General features: G+C 46.4%; 1 protein-coding gene across 1 annotated transcript in view; it reads right to left on the bottom strand.

Annotated features, from left to right (window-relative positions):
* LOC115404267 (thyrotropin-releasing hormone-degrading ectoenzyme) overlaps positions 1–20,388 on the bottom strand; it is a 138,011-nt gene extending 117,623 nt beyond the window's left edge. The window contains exons 1-3 of the mRNA XM_030113537.1: positions 19,682–20,388; positions 11,340–11,581; positions 1,188–1,464 (exon numbers count right to left, since the gene is read on the bottom strand). Coding sequence (XP_029969397.1) covers positions 1,188–1,464; positions 11,340–11,581; positions 19,682–20,185 — 1,023 coding nt within the window. The 5' untranslated portion in view covers positions 20,186–20,388. The remainder of the gene's footprint in view (positions 1–1,187; positions 1,465–11,339; positions 11,582–19,681) is intronic.
* Positions 20,389–20,926: the final 538 nt, after the last annotated feature.

Raw genomic sequence — 20,926 nt, 5'->3', positions numbered from 1 at the left:
TTAAAACATGATGAAACCATCAGTCCTGAATCCACATCAGTCTGCTGCCAACAGACAGAAGAAGACTTCTGTCAGGGATGAGCCACAAACTGCCCCGAGGGCAAGAAAGTTCATCTCCACTTTCAGGTGAAACAAGAGAGAAGAAGTCTGAGACGACGCCTCGTTTCATCTGATACCAAAAGAAGAAATTCAAAAATCTTTAAAACCGCATCCGATCAAAGAAAAACCTCCACACGTGTGACTGGGACAAGAACATGCAATAAAGCCGAGTCAGTGAATTATCCTTCGCCTCCTCATGTTAGTGGACGATCAGAACTGAATTGGCGAGCCAGCCTGGGAAAATAAGCTCCGCCCTCTAACTTCATGACTTCTTCACAGTGACGCTGGATCAGATCCGCTTGTCAAAAAACACAGACCTGTCCGGGTCCACAGCTTACCGGTTTTCCGATATTGAGTAATCTCACAGGACATTTCTAATTTACGACGGTCATAAGAATATTAAAGGAAAAAAACACCAGAGCTTGAGTCAGTTTAGCATCAACTCAGGTGATCACGCCGTGCTAACGACAGCTAGCATGGCAAATGAAAATTAGCATGCCTGAGTCAGCTTCGCATCAAATTAGTAGATGCACTGACAGTACTTTATTACTATATATCAGTCCAGAGTTTAGCCTTTTAATAGCAAAACAAAAAAGCTAAATCCCAGTTAGCATGACTGCTTAGAGCTAATATCAAATTTGCTTGCTAGATTTGTGATACTTTCTTATTAGAGAACTCTGAGGTTGTGTGGTTTCTTACTTTATATAAGAGTTTAGCATTTTGCTAGCAAAACAAAAAGCTAATTACCATTCCTGTGTTAGCTTAGCACCGAATTAGCTTCTCAGAGTCTTGCTACAGATCAAACAGGCTGTGTTTTCTTATTTCAAACTGGTTTAATGCCGAGTCAGGCTGGAGATATTTCTGTGGTGGAGCTTCCCCTCCTCTCAGCCTGCATGCTAACGCGATTCCCAGAAGAGGAGCGACGCCGGAGAAGAGAAAGCCTCGGCGGCTCTTTGGCTCCTAACGAGATCATTAAGTCAACATCACAGCGCCAGCGTTCCAGGGAATAAATGAGAGTGCAACCCGATAATGAAGCTCTAAGACCCGTCGGGAAAACACTCGGCCGGGACGCCGGTCCCTGAACTCACCGCCACGCCGCTGTCCGTCTGCGTCTCCCGGTACGTGAAGTTGCACACGGCCCAGGCCAGGTAGTAGGTGGACATGCGCGGCGTGCGGGCGAAGCGGTTGGTGATCCAGCCGTCCTCGTCAGGCGGCGCGGCGCTCTCCACTGGCATGTTGGACAGCGACGTGTACTGCGGGTCGTGGCGCAGCGTCAGCGAGAAGGTGGCCTTGTAGACGGGCTCGTCGAAGCAGGGGAAGGCCTTCCGGGCGTGGATGGGACTGAACTGGGTCACCGCCAGGTACCTGAGGAACACAGCCGGACACCCGCGTTACCACGGAGACCGTCACCCGGCACTTCCTGTTTATGGGAAACCTACAATCAGACGTTGGGTTTTTATCTGTCAAGAAACCAGAAGAAGTCATTTCCCATCATGCATTTCTGCCTCAAACTGCAATAACTGTTAAAAAGGAAGCTGAACTCATGAGCAGAAGAACTGAGAACTGGATCATCTGAACATGAGAGCTGAGAACATTCTGTGTTCTGCAACATTAGCATTGCTGCTAACAGTGTCACGGCTAACGTCATGTTTTTAAAAGAGAGTAGGAAAGATCCCGAAATCCTCAAACACACACCTGAACAGTGATGAAATCTCTGAACACACACACCAGAATGCACTCCTGAAGTATGTGAACCCACATCTGACCACTCCTGAAAAAAAACTGAACACACACTCCTGAAACAGCTGAACAGTTATGAAGACACACTGGATCACACATCACAACAAAAAGCTGAACACACACCTGCACATGCTCTTTAAATATCTGAATACACACCAAAACACACCTGAACTCACATGTGAACGCACCTGAATTACCTAAGCACACACCTGAACACACTCCTGAACACACTCCTGAAAACATGTCTGAACACACCCCTGAACTCACTCCTGAACACACACCTGAACAAACACCTGAAGCCACATCTGAACAAACTCCTGCTCCTGAACACACCCCTGAATAACCTGAACACACAGCTGAATAACCTGAACACATATGAACTCACATGTGAACACACCTGAATTACATGAACACTCTCCTGAACACACTGCTGAAAACATATCTGAACACACTCTGCTCCTGAACACACCCCTGAATAACCTGAACACACAGCTGAACACACACCTGAATAACCTGAACACACCCCTGAATAACCTGAACACACAGCTGAACACACACCTGAATAACCTGAACACACTCCTGAACACACTCCTGAATAACCTGAACACACTCCTGCTCCTGAACACACTCCTTCTCCTCCTGACTCGGGAGCAGATCCCAACACAAAGCCGGATTCTGTTTTCCTCCTTCATGTGGAGCTGGGATCAGAGTTCGGGGGTCGGAGGGATTATCCCAGCCGACAGGTCGACGTTTTCACCTCCGCCTCTTTTCTTTTTTTTTTCTTTTTTCATCCCGTCGCGTCGGTAAAAACAAACAGTAATCCCCCAACAGGGAGACGAGGAAAACATGTTTCAGTTCAAACGTTTTCATATCAGAGAAACGCCGCTCGTCCGTCCAGAACCAGACGGACGTCAAACTCCGGGAAATGAAATAATCCCCCCGAAAACTTTATCACGCCACGGCAAGTCGCTGTGGGGGAGGAGGAGGGGGAACGAGGGAGGAAGGGGGAAGATAAAAGAGGAAAAACATGACGGAGGGGAGGAGAGAAATTAATTCAGAACAACAAGAGGTGAAGAGAAAATATGGAGAGAAGAGACACAAACAGCACTGCAGGAAAAGAGGAAGCATGGAGGACAGGAGAGAAAAGAAACGAGGAGAATAACTAGAGAAAGAAGAGAAGGCAGGGAGAGAGAGGTAAACAAAGATGGAAGAGACAGGAAAAGAGAAAAAAAAGAGTTCTAAAAAAATGAGGAAAACTAAAAGAAATAAGAGGCGAGAAGAATGAAGTGATGAAGGTAAGAGAGAAAAACAGGGTGACAAACAAAACAACAAGAAAGAAGGGAGGAGGTGGAGGAGGAGGAAGACACACACACACACACACACACACACACACACACACTGCACAAACACTAAATACAGACACACCACATAATCTATAAGGAAGTTGAAGGAAAGAACCTAAACCTAAACCTAAAGCAGGTTTCTAACAGGAAGTGAAGAAGGAAGTGGAAGTTAAAGCAGGTGACTAACAGGAAGTGGACACTAGAGGTGTCCTACAGGAAGTGGAACTGGAGCAGGTCTCCAACAGGAAGTGGAACAGGAAGTGAAGGCTTAAGCAAGTGTCAAAGAAGAAGCTGAAGGAAAGGAATAACAAAAGGAAGCTAAAGCAGGTCTCTAACAGGAAGTGGAACAGGAAGTAGAGGCTCAAGCAGGTGAAGAACAAGTGAAAGAGGAAATCCAAGTTGAAGTGTGTGACAAACAGGAAGTGGACACAAAAGCAGGTATTCAACAGGAAGTGGAACAGGAAGTGGATTCTAAAGTAGGTTTTCCAGCAGGAAGTGAGTCAAACTGACACATTATACTTCCTCCACCTATGTTCCTTAATATTTTACACCCCCACCCTTTTCCATTTTTGATTATCTTCTCCAGCACCCTAAACACACACACACACACACACACACACACACACACACACACACACACACACACTACAGGTTGCCCGCACTCGCCTCTCCCAAAGAAGCACTTGTTGTCACGGTAATCCTGATTGACAAGCCAGTCGACAGAAACGCCCCAGACAACTCGAGTGCACACACACATGCACGTGCACATGCACACATGCACAAAAACGCAGCCTTGTTTCTCTGAAGAGAAAATGTATATGACATCATCTCATGCATACAATCATCTCATCCAGGAGGAGAGAGAGAGAGGGAGAGAGAGAGAGGGAGAGAGAGAGAGAGAGAGAACGAGAGAGAGAGAGAGAGAGAGAAAGAAAGAGGGAGATAGAGAGAACTCATTTAGATTCAGAGATGTGACTGTAGGGAAACTGTCGAGTCAGGTTTTATCCTCTGCAAGTAAGTGTGTGTGTGTGTGTGTGTGTGTGTGTGTGTGTGTGTGTGTGTGTGTGTGTGTGTGTGTGTGTGTGTAATGGATATAGAAATGATGCGCACACACACATTATGCTGGTCACACTGATCTCTTTAAGCAACGTCTCAAATCGCAATTCCCCGCTGTCACATTGAAAAGGCTGAGAGAGAGAGAGAGAGAGAGAGAGAGAGAGAGAGAGAGAGAGAGAGAGAGAGAGAGAGTGTGTTGCTCCTATACATTTCCACAGGAAGCTGCTGAAGAGGCTGATTCATCACCTTTGTTATGAAATATGCTACTGATGTACTGATGGAGAAGGCGGAGGTGGAGTGTGTGTGTGTGTGTGTGTGGGGGGGGGTGACAGCAGGCAGGAAGGAGGGTAGGTTATACGTAATTTTATTTCAACTTCCTTTTAAACTTCCACTTTTTGTCCTGCTTCCTCTTCCACTTCCTGTTCGGCCTCAAGCTCAGACTTCCTGTTTGACTTCCTGTTCAGCGTCCCAGCTCCGCCCACTCCATGATGCTCCATTGTGTTTAGCTCATTTTCATCCTCTCCGTCCTTCACAGACTCCACTTCCTGTTCTGCTCTCACTTCCTGTTCAGTTCCTGACACTGGGTCTTCTCCTCTGCTTCCCTGACTTCCTGTTCAATCACTACTTCCTGATCAACATCCACTTCCTGGTTAAGCTCTAACTTTGTGTTGAGTTGTTTGGTTTAACCCAAAATCCAGTGTTTTTTTTTTTTTTTTTTTTTACTTATAAATGTATTCTCATACAGCTGTTGCTTCCTGTTTCCCTGAAACTTCCTGTTCAGTTTCCTCAGTGATGGGAGGAAGTGCTTTGAAAAAATGGTGCTGCTCAAGGCATTACTGTTTTTAACAAGAAGTCACCTATTTACCTTTTCAAAATACCGTACATTGTTAGCGTTACTGACAGTAATACGAGGTGCGGCTCTGTTACTACAATTCACCGCTTTCAGCTGGTTTTTCCTCCTCTGGACTCCAGATCAGTAAAAGTGCCTAGAAATCGTACTTGGCACTTATATAGTTTATACAGTAAAGTTGAATTGAGTCGTGAGTTGTGTTATACATACTGTATTACAATGTCAATGATTTAAATGAACATGCATAAGGTAAAGTAATGATAATGTTTGCTTCATAATTAACCTTATTGTGATGTACATTATTGTTTTGTTACAAAATGTTGCTTTAAAACTGTTACATTGTTGCCAAATCCATCTAAATGACATCATGTAATTCGCACAGCTGCTCATTTGCATATTTAGGTCAAATGATACATTGTTGCAACTCCTCAGTCATTAACATTCTAAATGACATCATCATACAGAGAGAAGGAACCGTACTGGTGCAAATTTTACCATGTGACGTGGCAGATACAGCCACAGAGCAGAGATACAGCCGGAGAGTCCTGATCAGTCAGACGCAGCTTTCAAATGGAAGTACAGACATCTACTGCCGGACAACTATTAAGCTTTATTATACTTTTACAAATATAGAAATTCTATATACAGTTAGAAATCAAATGTGATTGGTGTCTTGTCTCATATTATCACACGTCAACATTTGAATAATTTAGATTAATGTAGTGTTTCCTGGTTATAATTCATTCTGTCAAGAGTCCATTTACTTCATTCATCATATATTCACTTTTATCACACATAAAGTTCCATGAAGAGAGGATCCAAATTCTGCGGCATATCAAAACTTTTTTTAAAATCAGTGCAATAGTTACTTCACCTAGTAATTAGTTACTTTAAAATATTTTAACTCCATTGCTTTCTTGAAGAAAAAAACTAGTTACTATATTTAATTACTTTTTGAAAGTAACTTGCCCAACACTGTTCTGGACTGACTTCTGCCGCTATAATTGTTTAATTTTATTAATGTATCGTCACATTTACCCTCAGCCCTCCGAACTCCACACATCTTCACTCGACCTTTTTTATCACATTTTTTTTTTCTTTTTCTCGTCGTTTTGCGTGTCAAAACAAAAGAAACTGACCTCCTGCAGACTTCATTTCATGAAATAATTAACCTCCCAGGTGGGGTCATATATATCTATATAATGCACAGGATGTTTTCCAGCACGTGGACGTACCGTTACAACACCGAGCGGTTTTTATAGAGTGAAGAGAAAAGGCTGTGATGACCTTCAGAGACGCCTGTGGAGGTCGCTGGAGTCGTAAACGCTGCAGGCGAACCGTCAGTCTGGCGTTAAAGTCATGCGACTGCCGTCTTTGGCCTTAAATGTGAGGATTGATGGAGTTTTAGCAGCTCAGTTGATTTCCTGATTCCAAAACACGTCGGCAAGAAAGTGAAAACTGTCAGCTGAAGAGACGCAGACTGAAGTCTTGGTGAGATCTTCCAGAAGACAGAAAACATCTCCACTGTTTTCTCGCCGCAGTTCCTCCGCCGCTCCGTCTCCGGTTCCACTGACAGCGATCGGCTCGTTATCGGAGACGCGTCCCTGAGCGATCGAACCCTGAACTCATCGCTGGGGGGGGGATCGGTGGAGCAGCGGAGCGCCGTGCCGGACAGGCGGGCCGGTGACAGCGGCCATCGATCTGAGACGTTTAATCCATCAGAGAGCCGTTATCTGCTCTCACATACAGTCGCCTGGTTTCTAACGTCAGGACGGTATTCTTAACTTCTTCACCTCTCCTTCCAGAGTCTGGGTTCAGGCTCCAGCCCAGCAGCGACTTTACAGTCATTTTTATCCACAGAAAGTGTTGAAAACCATCATATTCTGATGGCATTCAGATACAGGCACATTGATATGGACATAAATGAAAAAACAGAATAAAAACTGATTTGAAAAATTTTGAAGATGAATTATTTTCTGTATTTTTTTTTTTCAGATTTTTTTGACCGTGAACCAAGAAAATATTTTATGCACAAATGAAGATTTGTTAAATTAGATATTTTATATATGAGTTGGTCTGAGAATGATTTCTACTACATGACGTACATTTTTTTCACTTTCTTATTTAAAAAGATGATTTTTTTTACTATGTTTAATTGTTTCCCAAAAAATTTTCCCACCAAAAAATCTTTCCCAAATGAATTGTTTTAAGAGGTTTTTCCTGTGTTTTAACCATAAATTAACTCCATGTGTTTAGCACCTTTGCAGCAGTGTTAAATATTGTTAAATGACATGAGCTGGTTTGACAATGCTAATTATATTAGATGAATTTTTCTTTTCGGGGGGGGGGGGGGGGGGGGGGGGCAGTAAAATTCCCACCTAAATCACGAAAACACACTTCCAACCCTTTCTCTTCCTTTAAGAAATAAAAAAAAAACAAAACAGTTTTCTTTTTTGTTTTAGCCCCATTTTTTTCCTATGACTGAAAAAAAAAATCGATTTTTCATTGTCAGGATTTTGATTTTTTTTTTCCCGCCAGACGGCTGTGACAAGTTGCTTTTAACCTCTTGCGTGTGGAGTAAAACTAGTCCAGTGACCCCCTCCCCCGACGCAAACACACACACACATCTATACATTAGCAGAGTATTGACGTGTTTCTTCTTTTCAGCCGCTGCTCGGTCGGCTTCACCGCGGGTGACTGCTGCTGGTCCTCGCTGCGGTTAGCATAAAACCCTGTGTGTGTGTGTGTGTGTGTGTGTGTGTGCGCCAGCACTAATTAATTCACCCCCCTCCACCCGCTACAGCCAGGAGGCGTTTAAGCTCGGCTCGGGATTTATGGAAACTCCACATATTAGGGAAATCTCACACTGCAGTGCGCCAGCGCGCGCGCGTGTGTGTGTGTGTGTGTGTGTGTTAGCGTTAGCCACACTGCATTAAGCTAATCCTTAAGCTAACAGTCACACACTGCATTGTGTCACTGTGACATTCTGAAGCTCCTGAATTTAAATATTAATTTGTTCAATCATCAGCTGATGGCGGGTTCGTCACCAGATTAGCATGTTGACGGATCGGGAAGCTGTTCGTCACACACACACATGTTTTCACCAGCGAGAGTGTGAAGACAGGACAGTCTGCCGCACAGAAGGTCACATGACAGAAAGTTGGGAGCTGGACGGCGTCCCAGCCTCACTTCCTGTTGATTCACACCGACTCGTTACTGCCGAGAAGAACTGGACGATCAAACATGAAGGAGGGAAGAACGCAGCTCCGCTACTGACCAGGAGGGGGAGCACTGAGAGCTAACCAGCTAACTTAACCAGGAACTCAATCCACCAAATACACAGGAAGTAGTTACTTTATGTTGGCTGGAGTTCCAGCTTTTATTCAGCTCTATAATCTGACGTTAGAGGAGGAAGATGCTCTATAATTCACCAGATTAAATATTCATTCTTTTAGAATTTCACATTAGAATCATTTCCACTAATTTCTCATAGTTCTCCATGTTTCCTGCCTCAGCAGCGGCGCTCCCTCACCGCCATGCGGTTAGCGCTCTGGTTAGCACTCCTAGTAGAGCTCCTGGTAGCACTCCGGTTAGCACTCGGCTCCGGTTAGCACTCCAGTTAGTCCTCGGGTTAGCGCTCCTATTGGTGCTCGGGTTAGGGCTCCAGTTAGCACTCCTGTTAGCACTCCGGTTAGCACTCCTGTTAGCACTCCGGTTAGCACTCCTGTTAGTAGCACTCCGGTTAGCACTCCTGTTAGCACTCCGGTTAGCTCTCCTGTTAGTGCTCCTGTTAGCTCTCCTATTAGCGCTCCTATTAGCACTCCGGTTAGCTCTCCTGTTAGCTCTCCTGTTAGCGCTCCGGTTAGCGCTCCGGTTAGCGCTCCGGTTAGTTTTCCTGTTAGCTCTCCTGTTAGCTCTCCTGTTAGCTCTCCTGTTAGCTCTCCTGTTAGCTCTCCTGTTAGCGCTCCAGCCGACTGTAACCTGGTTTTCTGTCGGCCAGAGCATTAGGTTTCCCCGGCCGCTCGCCGTGCTGCCCTGCCGCTGTGACAGCTGCTGTATTGATTCCGTATCGATTCACCGCCAGCCGCTGGCAGTGGGACCGCCGGCCGGTGGAAACCGCCACGCGGCTAAACGCTAGGCGCTAATGCACATAAGCAAACACTTCTGACATCTTTGCCATCTTTCCTTCAGCCACTGAATCCAGCTCTGGCTCAAGACTTTAGTCTGTTATATGAATTTTGTCAAGGCGTTTAAGCTAAGCCTTTGGCTGCTGGAGGAAAACAGCTCAGCCTTCATTGATTCTGTTATCTGTGATTGGAGTTTGTCTGATTGTTTGTTTGATTTCAGTGTTTTGCAGTTTACTGGTTGTTTGGAGGAGTTCAAACTTTAGAAATTGATTAAGCTTTGGTGGTTCAGACTTCAACAGGTCATCTCAAAACAGTTTCTTCATTCTGCTGCAGGTTTCGTCTCCTCAACTACGTAATTGTACTGTTGGAAGTTTTCTCTCCTGTAAACCTCAATAATCAAGATTAATACTCTGCGACTGGCTGGGATTGTTGTTTATTGAACCCTTTTCTAAGAGAAGCTGCTGTAGGTTTATATTTTTTCACCCTAAAAAATAAAGTATCAAATATATTTATTTTGCTTGATGAAAAAAACTGAAATGTATCACTGAATGTGTTTCTGACTGGTTGTTTTCTTTTAAATGTTGAGTTTCTTGATCTTAAAAGAACCCAGAGAAATGGTGATTTATCAAACGGTTCTGTTTCGGTGTCACCAGGTTCATGTTAATACTCTGGATCTTCTCCAAATCCCTCAAAGTGTGAAAACACTTCTTAAAAAGGCGGTCAGGTTTCAGTGCAGAGCTCTTCCTTCCTCTTTTCTCCAGTTGTACAGCTTCACAACTCGTCCGTCTCCAGCTGCAGGAGCGCCGTCGCCCCGCAGGGATCCACGCTGATTCTGATTGAATGGCAGCAGGAACCGGTTCCGTCTGCTATTGGCGCCTGATTTATGCCACAGAACGACGCCCGACCGCAGGTATTTCAGCAGGAAACCTGCAGGAGGCACCAGGTGATTCCTAAACACTCGGTTCTTCCTCCAGCAGGGCGGCTGATCAGATCACGACGATCACAATTGATAAGTAGAATTGAAAAACCAACTTCTACGGGTACCACATCCCAAGAAACCCCAGATAACACAAATCAGACATTTAGCGGTAATTAATAACATTAATAACATTTGAAATAACAATGCTAACACTGTTTTCCAGGTTACCAGTTAGCATTAGCCCGTCTTTCAGTACTCCTGAAGATACGGTTTTGACGTCTGAATTCACATCGAGTCATACGAAACTGCAGATCGGCGGGAAATATTCACCACAATCCTCAGTGTGTTAGCTGCAGGCAGGCTAACAATGCTAACGCCATGCTACCAAGGGATGAGAAAAGATGTTGATTTTTTGGGGGGGGTTTATATGATTGATGTTTGGCAGTTAGACCTTAAAAATATGACGCTAATGCGAAGAGTATTACCACAGTGTACACAAACTCGTTAAAGTCTTGCTAACAAAATGCTAATGCTACATGAAAAAGCTACTTTATTAGGTGCAAAAACAGAAAAAGCACTACATTTTTATGATAAAAACCCACTTCCTCGATTATATAACTTTATGCCTGTGAACAGTCATCGATACATCCAGTTTCAGCCTGAGTGCCACGCCTCTGCAGGCGGCCAATCAGAGCCATGACTGTAACACTCCTCATATGATCATGGCCTGTTCCGTCCAATCACAGCACAGCTCCAATTGTTTCCATAACTAGACAAGATTTTTGTGTTTCTGCAGTTAAATGGAACACACACACACACACACACACACACACACACACACACACACACACACACACACACACACACACACACACACACACACACACCACAAAATATAATAATTCCCATCAGCACCACAGGGAAGAAACCTGATGTGGAAACAACTCTGCAGCTGAGGCTTATGGGAAATTCATAAGGAGAGAATGACTTCTCTGTGTATGTGTGGGTGTGTGTGTGTGTGTGTGTGGGTGTGTGTGAGTTTTGATAAGTGGAACACACACTCACACACACGTATTGTGAGTTAATCAATGTCGTGGACGTGAAGCTTTGACCTTTTCTGGATTTGACCACCTGCTGCTGAGCCAGGAAAAACCTTGGTGTGTGTGTGTGTGTGTGCATGTGTGTATGTGTGTATGTGCGCGCACCGTCTCTCCCGCTGCAGTGTGTAGGAGCTCCTGAAGAAGCCCAGCAGCTCGTCCTCGATGGCGGCCTCGAAGCTGACGTTGAGGCGGTACAGCCTCATGGGCTTCAGCTCGCGGTGCAGAACCACCACGTACATCTGATTGGCCGGGAACGGGAAGTGGCGGTGCACCCGCATGACTCCGCCTCCTGGCTTGTTGGCCGGACGCCCGACGCCGCCCTCGGCCGTGACGGACACCCGGTCCACCTGAGAGCAGAGCGGGGATGAAGACATATGTCAACAAGAAGAAAACCAAAAACAGCAAGGAGGAAAACAACCCAGATAACAACAACAAGGAGGAGCACAACAACAACAAGGAGGAGAAAAACAACAAATAGCAACAAAAAAAAAAAAAAACAGAGTGAAAAAACAATAATAAAGAAGAGTAAAAACAACAAGAACAATGAAGATCAAAACAACAACAACAAAGACAAAAAACAACAAAGAAGGGCAAAGAACAACAGAGTGAAACAAACAAAACTAGGGATGTCCCGATCCGATATTGATATCGGATATCGGTCCGATATCAGCCAAAAAACGAGTATCGGATTTTATCGGATTGAATCTAAAATCTCCGATAAAAGCGCTCCGTTAAGCTGTCCATTTTCCGCTCCAGCACTTCTATCCAGAGGTGACTCTGGTTCACATTCTCAAACAGTAGGTGGCAGTAATGCACCTTAACGTTGGTGCCGTCTGCCACAAACGCCTGGATCCAGCCAATAGAACGTCTCTGATCAGGCATGCAGAGCCCACGTGGTCACAACACAGCTGCCTCTGTGTGGTACTGTAGGAGCAGGATGGCGCCTTGTGGCAGTATTTACTGTGAACTCGGACAGAGACGCTGCAGCTGAGTACAACACTTGTCATGCAGAAGTTTCCTGTGGTGGCAGAGAACCTGGAACGTTTAATACGACCAACCTCATCGCACATGAGTGAAGTCTAAGAGCCAGTCAGTGAACCCGGAGCTGTGAACTATGAAGTTGGACAGTGGGCAGTATTGTGTTGTTGTTTTTGTTGTTTTTATCCTCACCTTCAGTTGTTCCACCATTTACTGACAGTAAAAAATAACTGAAGAGGACTGGAATTGTTTGCACTATAAAAGTATAATTTGGTTTTATTGGAGTTATTTAGGTTATTCTTCAGCATATTCTAATGTATTTATTTTCTTATTTATTCAACTGTAGAGCACAGCAGGTATTATGTTGAAGGTTAAAATTTTTGTAACCAATCGCTTAATAATAAATGGGTCGGTTTTTCTCTTACCTACTGTTGCTGACTGTTGTTCTCTGTGTAACATCACTTGATCAAGCCTTCTCCAATATTCCACACCACAAAATAAGTAATGAAAGTATGGATGATTCACGCTGATATCGTATCGGACCAATATCGGTATCGGCCAAAACGCAAGGTTGCAATATCGGTATCATATCGGAAGTGAAAAAGTTGTATCGGGACATCCCTAAACAAAACAGTAAAAAAACAACAAAGAAGAACAAACAACAACAAAGACCAAAAACAACAAAAAACAAACGACAAAAACCATTAAGAGATTCAAAAAACAACAACAAAGAAGAACAAAAAACATGCAGCAAAAAAACAACAGAGTGAAAAACAAGAATAAAGAAGAGCAAAAACAACCAAAACGACGACGAGCAAAACAGTGAGTGAAACGAGTGAAACAAACAAAGCAGTAAAACAACAAAGAACAAACGGCAAAAACAACAACAAATTCTAAAAAACAACAACAAAGAAGAACAAAAAACAACAAAGAGAAGAAAAACAAAGAGAAAACAGCAAAATACAGCAACAACAAAAAAAGGGCAAAACAATAACAAAAATAAGCAAAATCAACAAGGAAGAGCAAAAAACAAGTGAAACAACAGCTAAAAGAAAAAAGAAATAATAATATAAACACGAAAAACAAACATAACAGATCAGTGAAGAAAGAAAAACTGACAACAGGAAGAGCACAGCGGGAAGAAAACCTAAACTTTAAAGATCAACAACAACAAGGAAAGAGAACAATAACAAACAACAAAAGAAGAAAATGAAGATGCATCACGAGCGGAAAAAGAAAAACAACGCGGAGAACAAAGAGGAAAAACATCGATTTGAAATGTTGAAAACGAAGCTGTAAAACATGAAAACAGGAGGTCGGAGTTCTGACTTCACACACAAATAAAAACATCAAATCAATGATCATCAGAAGCTTCAGCGTCAGACGTTAAGCACTCATCAATATTTCAAACTCAACATTCCTTTCATGTTTCCACCTGACGTCCAAAACATCTAAATAAATAAAATGAAATGAAACTATTAGTCATCAGGAGCAAGCGGCCGGGCATGAAAGAGCCGGGGTCTGAGCAGCGGTGCATGCTGGGAAATGTGGAACAGTCGGGGTCACCGTGTTGCCACACAGCAGCCAGTCAGAACGCAGTGCGTGTTCGTGTGTGTGTGTGTGTGTGTGTGAGATCGATAGGAGCTCAGCGCCTGCTGACAGAGGGGAAACATCAGAGATTAAAAGAATGATATTCAGGTTTTTTTTTTTTCTTTTTTGTGGTGAGTCAGCGAACGCACCGTGATGCCTTCAAATGTTCCCTCCACTGTAGGACTTTCAAACGGTTTTATTTCTGATCTTGTTTCTTCCAGATATTTCAATGAAACTGTTGTTAGCAGCGCTATATTCAAGGCCCAGAGGTTTGGTGGCACAAATGTGCTGATTTAACATTAACACGCGTTAAAATCCACATTTTCAGGACCTAAAATCAAACCGAAATGGAGAAGAAGACGCAGAACGAGCACGTTCAGCTTGAAGATATGGTCTTATCTACCTGGATATGAGACGCTCGCCGTCTCCAGACCTGCAGCTAAGATTTCTGAAACGCTGAAAGAAGAACAGCGGCGTCGCACCGTCGCGGTTTTGCCGCCAAGCCTCATGAAGCGCAGCGACGAGATCTTATGCAGAACAGATCGAATCGATATGCAGAGACAGCAACGAGAGCAGCGGCTCCGGCTGCCGCACCGAACACACTCCTTTTGTTGTCTGGCTGGCTTTAATGTCTATTAAATGTATTTAAATTGAGTTAAAGCGTCCTGAATTGGGGCAGTGAACCACGAGGCGCAGCGCAGCCCTTTGAATTCGACTTGTGTTGACGGTGAATCTCGCTTCAGGATGGAAGATACACCTTTCACTTCAGGTAAGTAAAGAAAAGCACAGAGTTTCAGTGAGAAAACCAAACGTCTGTCTGTGGAGTGTGTATTCATGTCCATCTGATCACACACACTCACACACACACTCACACACACACTGCTGATTTCCATGAGGATGGAACGCATTGAGAAAAAGTTATTTGAGAAATCGAACGCATTAAAACTGGAGAAACTCTCACGCATTTAAAATCTGATCAGGATGAATTCAGATAATTAAAACTCTAATTAGCAACACCGTTGGATCTTGGAGAAGAGATTATTTTCAATGGAAGAAATGATTCACTACTTCAGAAACAAAGACTTTAGACCAACGCAGTGGAAAACAGACTCTGATTGGTGGTCCTTTGGTCCGGACCGAAAGCAGAGGCCCCGCCCCTTTGTCCACCTCATGGCGAGTCACAACCAACCGCGGAACGCAGTCTTCTAATCAGCTCCTGCTTTTCAGGGGGACCAGAGTTCACCCGTTTGGTCTGGATCTGAGTCCAGAGGAGCTTGAGAAGTGGACTTTTCTACAAAGTCCCTGAAGTGGACTCTGGTCCGGATCAGACAGGGCTGCTGTGGAAGTGTCCTCAGACAATGGAGGGTCCCGGTTTCAATGGGACGCCTGAGGGGAAACAGCCAGAGAGGGAAGGACCGCGACACGCTTCCAGTCACAGCAAGTCTGGGTTCTAACAGGAACCCCAGGAGTGGAGACACGACACAGATTTCATTCCAGTTATGATTTGCTGTACCATATTGTACCACGTTGTATTGTACCGAATTGTACCACACTGTTTTCTACCATGTCGTACCACATATCTTAACCTATTGGACCCTACTGCAGCATTTTGTACCGTACCGCACCGTATCATATTGTATTGCGTCACTCCATAGTGGACCACATTGTACCGCACCGTAGCATATCATATTGCTCTGTATCGTATCATCTGGCACCATACTGTACCATATCATATCGTATCACACAGTACAATATCGCACCGTATCGTAACCTACTGTAATGAACAGTACGGTAACCATGTTTTACTGTACCGTATCATCGTGCACTGTACCGTACCGCATCATATACGGTACAGTACCATTTTGTGCCGTACCGTACCGTACCATACCGTACCATATGTCACTGTACTGAATCACACCGCACCATATCATGAAGCACTGTACTGTATCACACCGTAGCGTACCGTACTGATACCGTATCTTACTGTACTGTATCATACTGTGCTGTATCTTACCATACCGTATCGTACGGTACAAGAACACATTTGAGAAGACACTCAGGAACTCTCACTCATTCCCAAACTTTCAAAAATTCTCCAACAAACATTCAGACTTTGCCAAACGATCAGGGTTAGAAGACGTCGTTCCCCCTGAATTGTGTGAGCGTCGTTACCAGGGTGTGATTAGAAGAGTTTCTGACTCTGCTCACTTTCCTGATAAAGGCCAGAAGAGAAGCTCCGACTGTAACCGAAGCTTTTATTAGAGAGACAGAACTCCGCGATGCGTTCAGGGGACCAGAGGAAGCGTTAATTAGCAGGACGGAGCGAGCGTCACGCCGGCTCTCGTCCGCCCGGAGCCGAAGCGACCGCCGCCTGGAGGGATTGGAATCAAACCGAGGACCCCCTCCGAGGCTCAGGCCTCCACACACACACACACACACACACACACACACACTGTGTGTGACGTCTCTTTGACTCGTGGAATCCAGGGAGCTCCTCTCAGGACTCCTTCCACCGGCCGCCTTTTCCTCGCCGAGTGACGCATTAATGTTCGGCAGACCTCAGGAGACCCGGCTGGTTCCCAGCAACACCTCCCGATGCACGGCGTGCGCCGGCACTCACACGCCGAGGAGGAGGCGGCGGCGGCGTGCCGGGCTTTTAATTGGCCTCTGCCCAGATTAGACGGCTCGGCCGCTGTCTCACATTAGTCGAGCCGGCCGGGCTGGAACATGGTGGTGTTCAGGCGTCTCTCTCAGGCTTTCTCTCGCCCCAACGACCGTCTGGGAGGAAATCGGGCTGAAGCAGCAACTTTGACGGTTAATTAGCCTCGTTAGGAGAAACCTCTGTGGCCAAATCTGGAAATAAACAGCCTTTGTTAGAGAAGCTGTTTTCCACACAGAGGCAGACTGTTTGGGAAATCACAGATTCACGGAGGAGGAGGAGGAGGAGGAGGAGGAGGTGGGCGGGGCTTACAGGAGGTAGCAGGAAATCATCACATCAACACATGATCCAAGGGGAAAGCTAATACTTTGAGCAAAAATAAATTTGAATCACTAGTTGTCATGTAAAAATAATTCAACTGAATAAAACATTTAGAATCAAGAAACAAAACTAACATGCAAAATGAATGGATATACACGAGCAATGCTACATGCTACATGCTAAGGCTGTTATGGCATTAAAACAAGTGATGCTACATGCTAACGCTCTTAAGGGCTCACACACTAGCGATGCTACATGCTACATGCTAACGCTCTTAAGGCTTTGACGACTTGTCTTCAAGCACCGTCAGTTCAGAAAATACCACAAACTTGAACGTTCTTGACAGAATCGGGGAGGTCATGTGGGTCATTGTCTAAACAGGAAGTGGATGGAGTGTAGTGTGACGTACAAACGTGATCTTTCACAGTCGGAACCCAACAAATGTTCATGATAACATGAAGCCAGACAGGCGACCAGCAGCCACCAGCCGGTGCCAGATAAAGCCTGCGTGACGTAAAAGCCATGCGATGTTTTGTTTTCTGAGGTCTGCACTTCGTGAGAACGATCAGATGAACTTTATCATCCTTGAATAAAACCTGTCCCGAGGCTGAGTCTGGAAATTCCGAATTGACAGTCCTGAGGAAGCAGCTGAGACTTTTCACATCATGTGAACCACAGCGTCTTTATTTACTTCAAGCTCCCTCAGACTGAATCTGGTTTCTGCTGCTTTCTTTTATCTTTATGGAATCAAGCAACATTAAACTAATAGAGTCAAACAGCTGTAGAAAGGGAGAAGCAGAGCTGTGGTTTTTACTGGAAGTCCGTGATTCCTGTAATGGTTTGATTCACTCAGAACTGAAGGGAAATAAAAGGGAGGCGTTACGCCGGGATACAGAATCCCTTTGATCTTTTTTGACCTCCTGACCCCCCTTCAGGGCTGATCTCACTGCCGGAGACTCGGGACACCAAAAGCCGTATTGTGCTCTCGCCAAGGCGTCAAGTGGGTCAAAGAGCCGCAGTAAACACACCAAGGACCGGAGGGAAACAGACCGTTTGGAACGCCACGGAAAACCGAATGCCGGACCTCCAAAATAAAACTCCTCCGGTTGTGTCAGTACGTCGTTTCTGCTCCTGGTGTGACTCAAGTCACCATCAGGTCTCCACCTGGTCTCCACCAGGTAACCCTCTGGTCTCCACCTGGTCTCCAGTCCAGTGACACAGACCCTTAAAGCTCTCTGGCGCCCCCTATCGGAGGATCACGGCTCCGAATGAAAACAACACGACCTTACAGAAAGTTTTAACTCTGACTTTCAGACGTTTTATGGACCTGACGATCAAGTCGACACAAGTTGGTACGAAGTCAGATTCTTTGGGTTTTAATGAATGAATGAATGAATGAACGAACTTCATCAAACGTGCTTCAGTATCTTAAAAGTTCCTCCTTAAAGAAGTTTTAAACATGACACAAAAACATTATCTGGTCAAGATTTTTGCACATTTGCAATTTTTCTAACTTGACCGTGAATTCCTGAGCGTGTGAACGAGGACACAGCCTCCACCACCTCCACCTCCACACCACCAATCAGCTTCAGCTGCAACATGAAAGTACTAAAGCGTCGTTTTTTTTATCAATCAGCTCCTTGAACTGGTCTATGAATGAAAAGTTTTCCCAGGATTTGTTCAGTATATTTTCGATTGAAGCCACTTCCTGATCACACATTCAGACACAGTTTCACTGAAAGCAAACTAGCGGAATTAGCATCATCGCGAAGCAAGCTAGCACTGATTTTGTTGATTTATTGACAGAAACTCGAGACCAATCATACGTCTGGATGAGGGCCGTCCGGTTTAATCGCATTAATTAACTCAAATTCCACTAGCGTCATCACTTCCTGTTTGGACTGACGGAACATTTTCCATTACAGGCGAGAAACACCGACTGTTAAACATGCTACTAAAAAAACGTGATTAATCGTGATTAACTGTGGAAGTCCTGCAAATAGTCATGATCAATAAAATCAATCTGTTGACTGCCTGAATCTCAGGGGAACGTGTTGGAAAAGGAAATACGTCATTAGACATTTTAGATTTTTTCGGTCAAAACAAAGTAAACTGACAAAACTACGAAGCAAAGCTGATGGACTTCAGTTCGGTTTGGTTCCTTCTCACCAGACGGACGTTTTCCACGTCGATCCGAACTTTGACTACTTTCAATTAGCGGGCTAGCCGAGTCCGAGAAGCGTCAAAATGTGATTAATCGAGATTAATTACAGATTTAAAGAATTAATGCTTTGACAGTCCAGTCTTGATTCTGGCCGATGAGGTCCTGCTGTGACTGACTCCATCCCGCCGGCCGCTCCCTCACAGGCTAACGTCACGCTGCTGAACGACGGACGGATTCACCGGACGCTCGCCTCAGTCACGTTTCCCCCAAATCAGCATCACAAGCTTCACGCTCTGCGTTTCATTTTGCTACATTCCTCGGAATTAGAGTGTGTGTTGGAGTTCAGTTCCTCCATTACGGCTAATCTGTCTGAGCTGGATCTGGTCCTGGTCCTGGTCCTGGTCCTGGTCTGATTCTGATAATTCTGTTTGGTGGGAATTCATCAAAGTTTTAGTGAAGCCCTCCTGCTTTTATTTTTTCAGAAAGTCTTCCTAAATACCAGCTTTGGAGTCATTGTGAATTAGAGAACAGAACCAGACCAGACGGGACCGGGGCGGGTCCAGGAGGGATTATCTGGGGCCACATGGTTCTGAAGGTTCAGGATCGTCTGTTAAAAAGCTCTGGAGAGCTGAACTCTGCTCTTCTGTGTTTGAGAAAGTAAAGATCAGTGAAAGCTGGAGCGGTTACCAGGACCTGAGACCCCGCCCCCCCCTGCCCCCCCATCCCCCGCCGTACCTCCAGGCGGTCGGCGTGCAGCACGATGAAGCGCGTGGCGTTCAGGCACTCCAGCTCCAGGCTGACGTCCCCGGAGAAGGTGAAGTTGTCCATGTGGACGGCGAGCCGCAGGTCGTAGTGCCGCGGCCGCAGCGTCCCGGGCAGCCGGGAGTTCCTCCAGGGCTGCGCCGCCGCCGCCGCCCCCGCCTCCTCGTCCCCGCGCTCCCCCCGGCTCCCGTTCAGCCGGGCCGAGCCGCGGGAGCCCGCCTCGCCGCCGCGCTCCCGCCCGCCGCCGCCGCCGCCGCTGCTGCACTCCTCGAAGCGCACGCCCAGCGCCACGGCCACCGCCGTTACCACGATGAGCGTGAGCACGGACAGGGCGAAGCCCAGCACCAGCCGCTTGTGCACCGTCACGTGGCGCTCGGTGGTGCGCGGCCGCGCCGCCGCCGCCGCCGCCTCGGCCCACTGCTCCGACAGGCCGCGGCCGTTGCGCACGGCGCCGGGGCTGCTGTCGTTCAGGCCCATCTCACCGGAACTGTCACTGCGAGGCCGGGGGGGTCGAGTCACGGCTCGGGGACAAAGTCATGGGCGAGCCGATCCCGACTCCCGGATCCGGCCTGGGTGGGTGACCTCTGACCTTTGACCTCTCCGCTGCTGCCGACGTCCTTCAGGCGGCGGAGAATCGGCGCCGCGGCTCGTCTCACATCTCACACCACAGATCCGACGGACCGGGAAGGACGAGGCGGGCGACAGGAGGGGGGTGGGGGGGGGGATCAACGCCGCATGGTTCGATTCCAGCAGGAGCAGCAGGAGCAGGCGGAGGTGGCGGTATGCTGTTGAGAGTGTGGCTGTACGCCGACCGGACCATAGACCTCCGGACCGGCTCCGGAGGACCAGCAGTCCCGGTCCGCCGGGAAGTTCAGCTGCTCCCGCCCCGCTGGTCCAGGACCCGGGACCCGGGACCCGAGACCCCCCTCCGGCTCGGGTCTGGCCCCCCTGATGGACCCCGGACTCACAGAGACGCTGGAGGTTTTCCTCCTGGGGGGCCGGTGGTGATGGAGGGAGGCAGTAACTCTCCCTCTCTCTCCCTCTCTCTCTCTCTCTCTCCGGGGGGTAAGTGGATGATTTACAGCCTCCTGTGGGGGTATTTCACCGGGGATGGGGGTAAATCACCGGAGACCCGGGGTGGGAGGGGCTGCCGGGGGACGGACTCGCTCACGAGGAGCCAGATGGACGCCGGTGATCCTCCGGTAACTTCGGTGGTTC

Source organism: Salarias fasciatus, chromosome 17, assembly GCF_902148845.1.
Source record: "Salarias fasciatus chromosome 17, fSalaFa1.1, whole genome shotgun sequence".
In the NCBI taxonomy this organism is placed as follows: domain Eukaryota; kingdom Metazoa; phylum Chordata; class Actinopteri; order Blenniiformes; family Blenniidae; genus Salarias; species Salarias fasciatus.
Note: the sequence above shows the minus strand (reverse complement) of the source record. Positions and strands in the feature narration are given on the sequence as shown.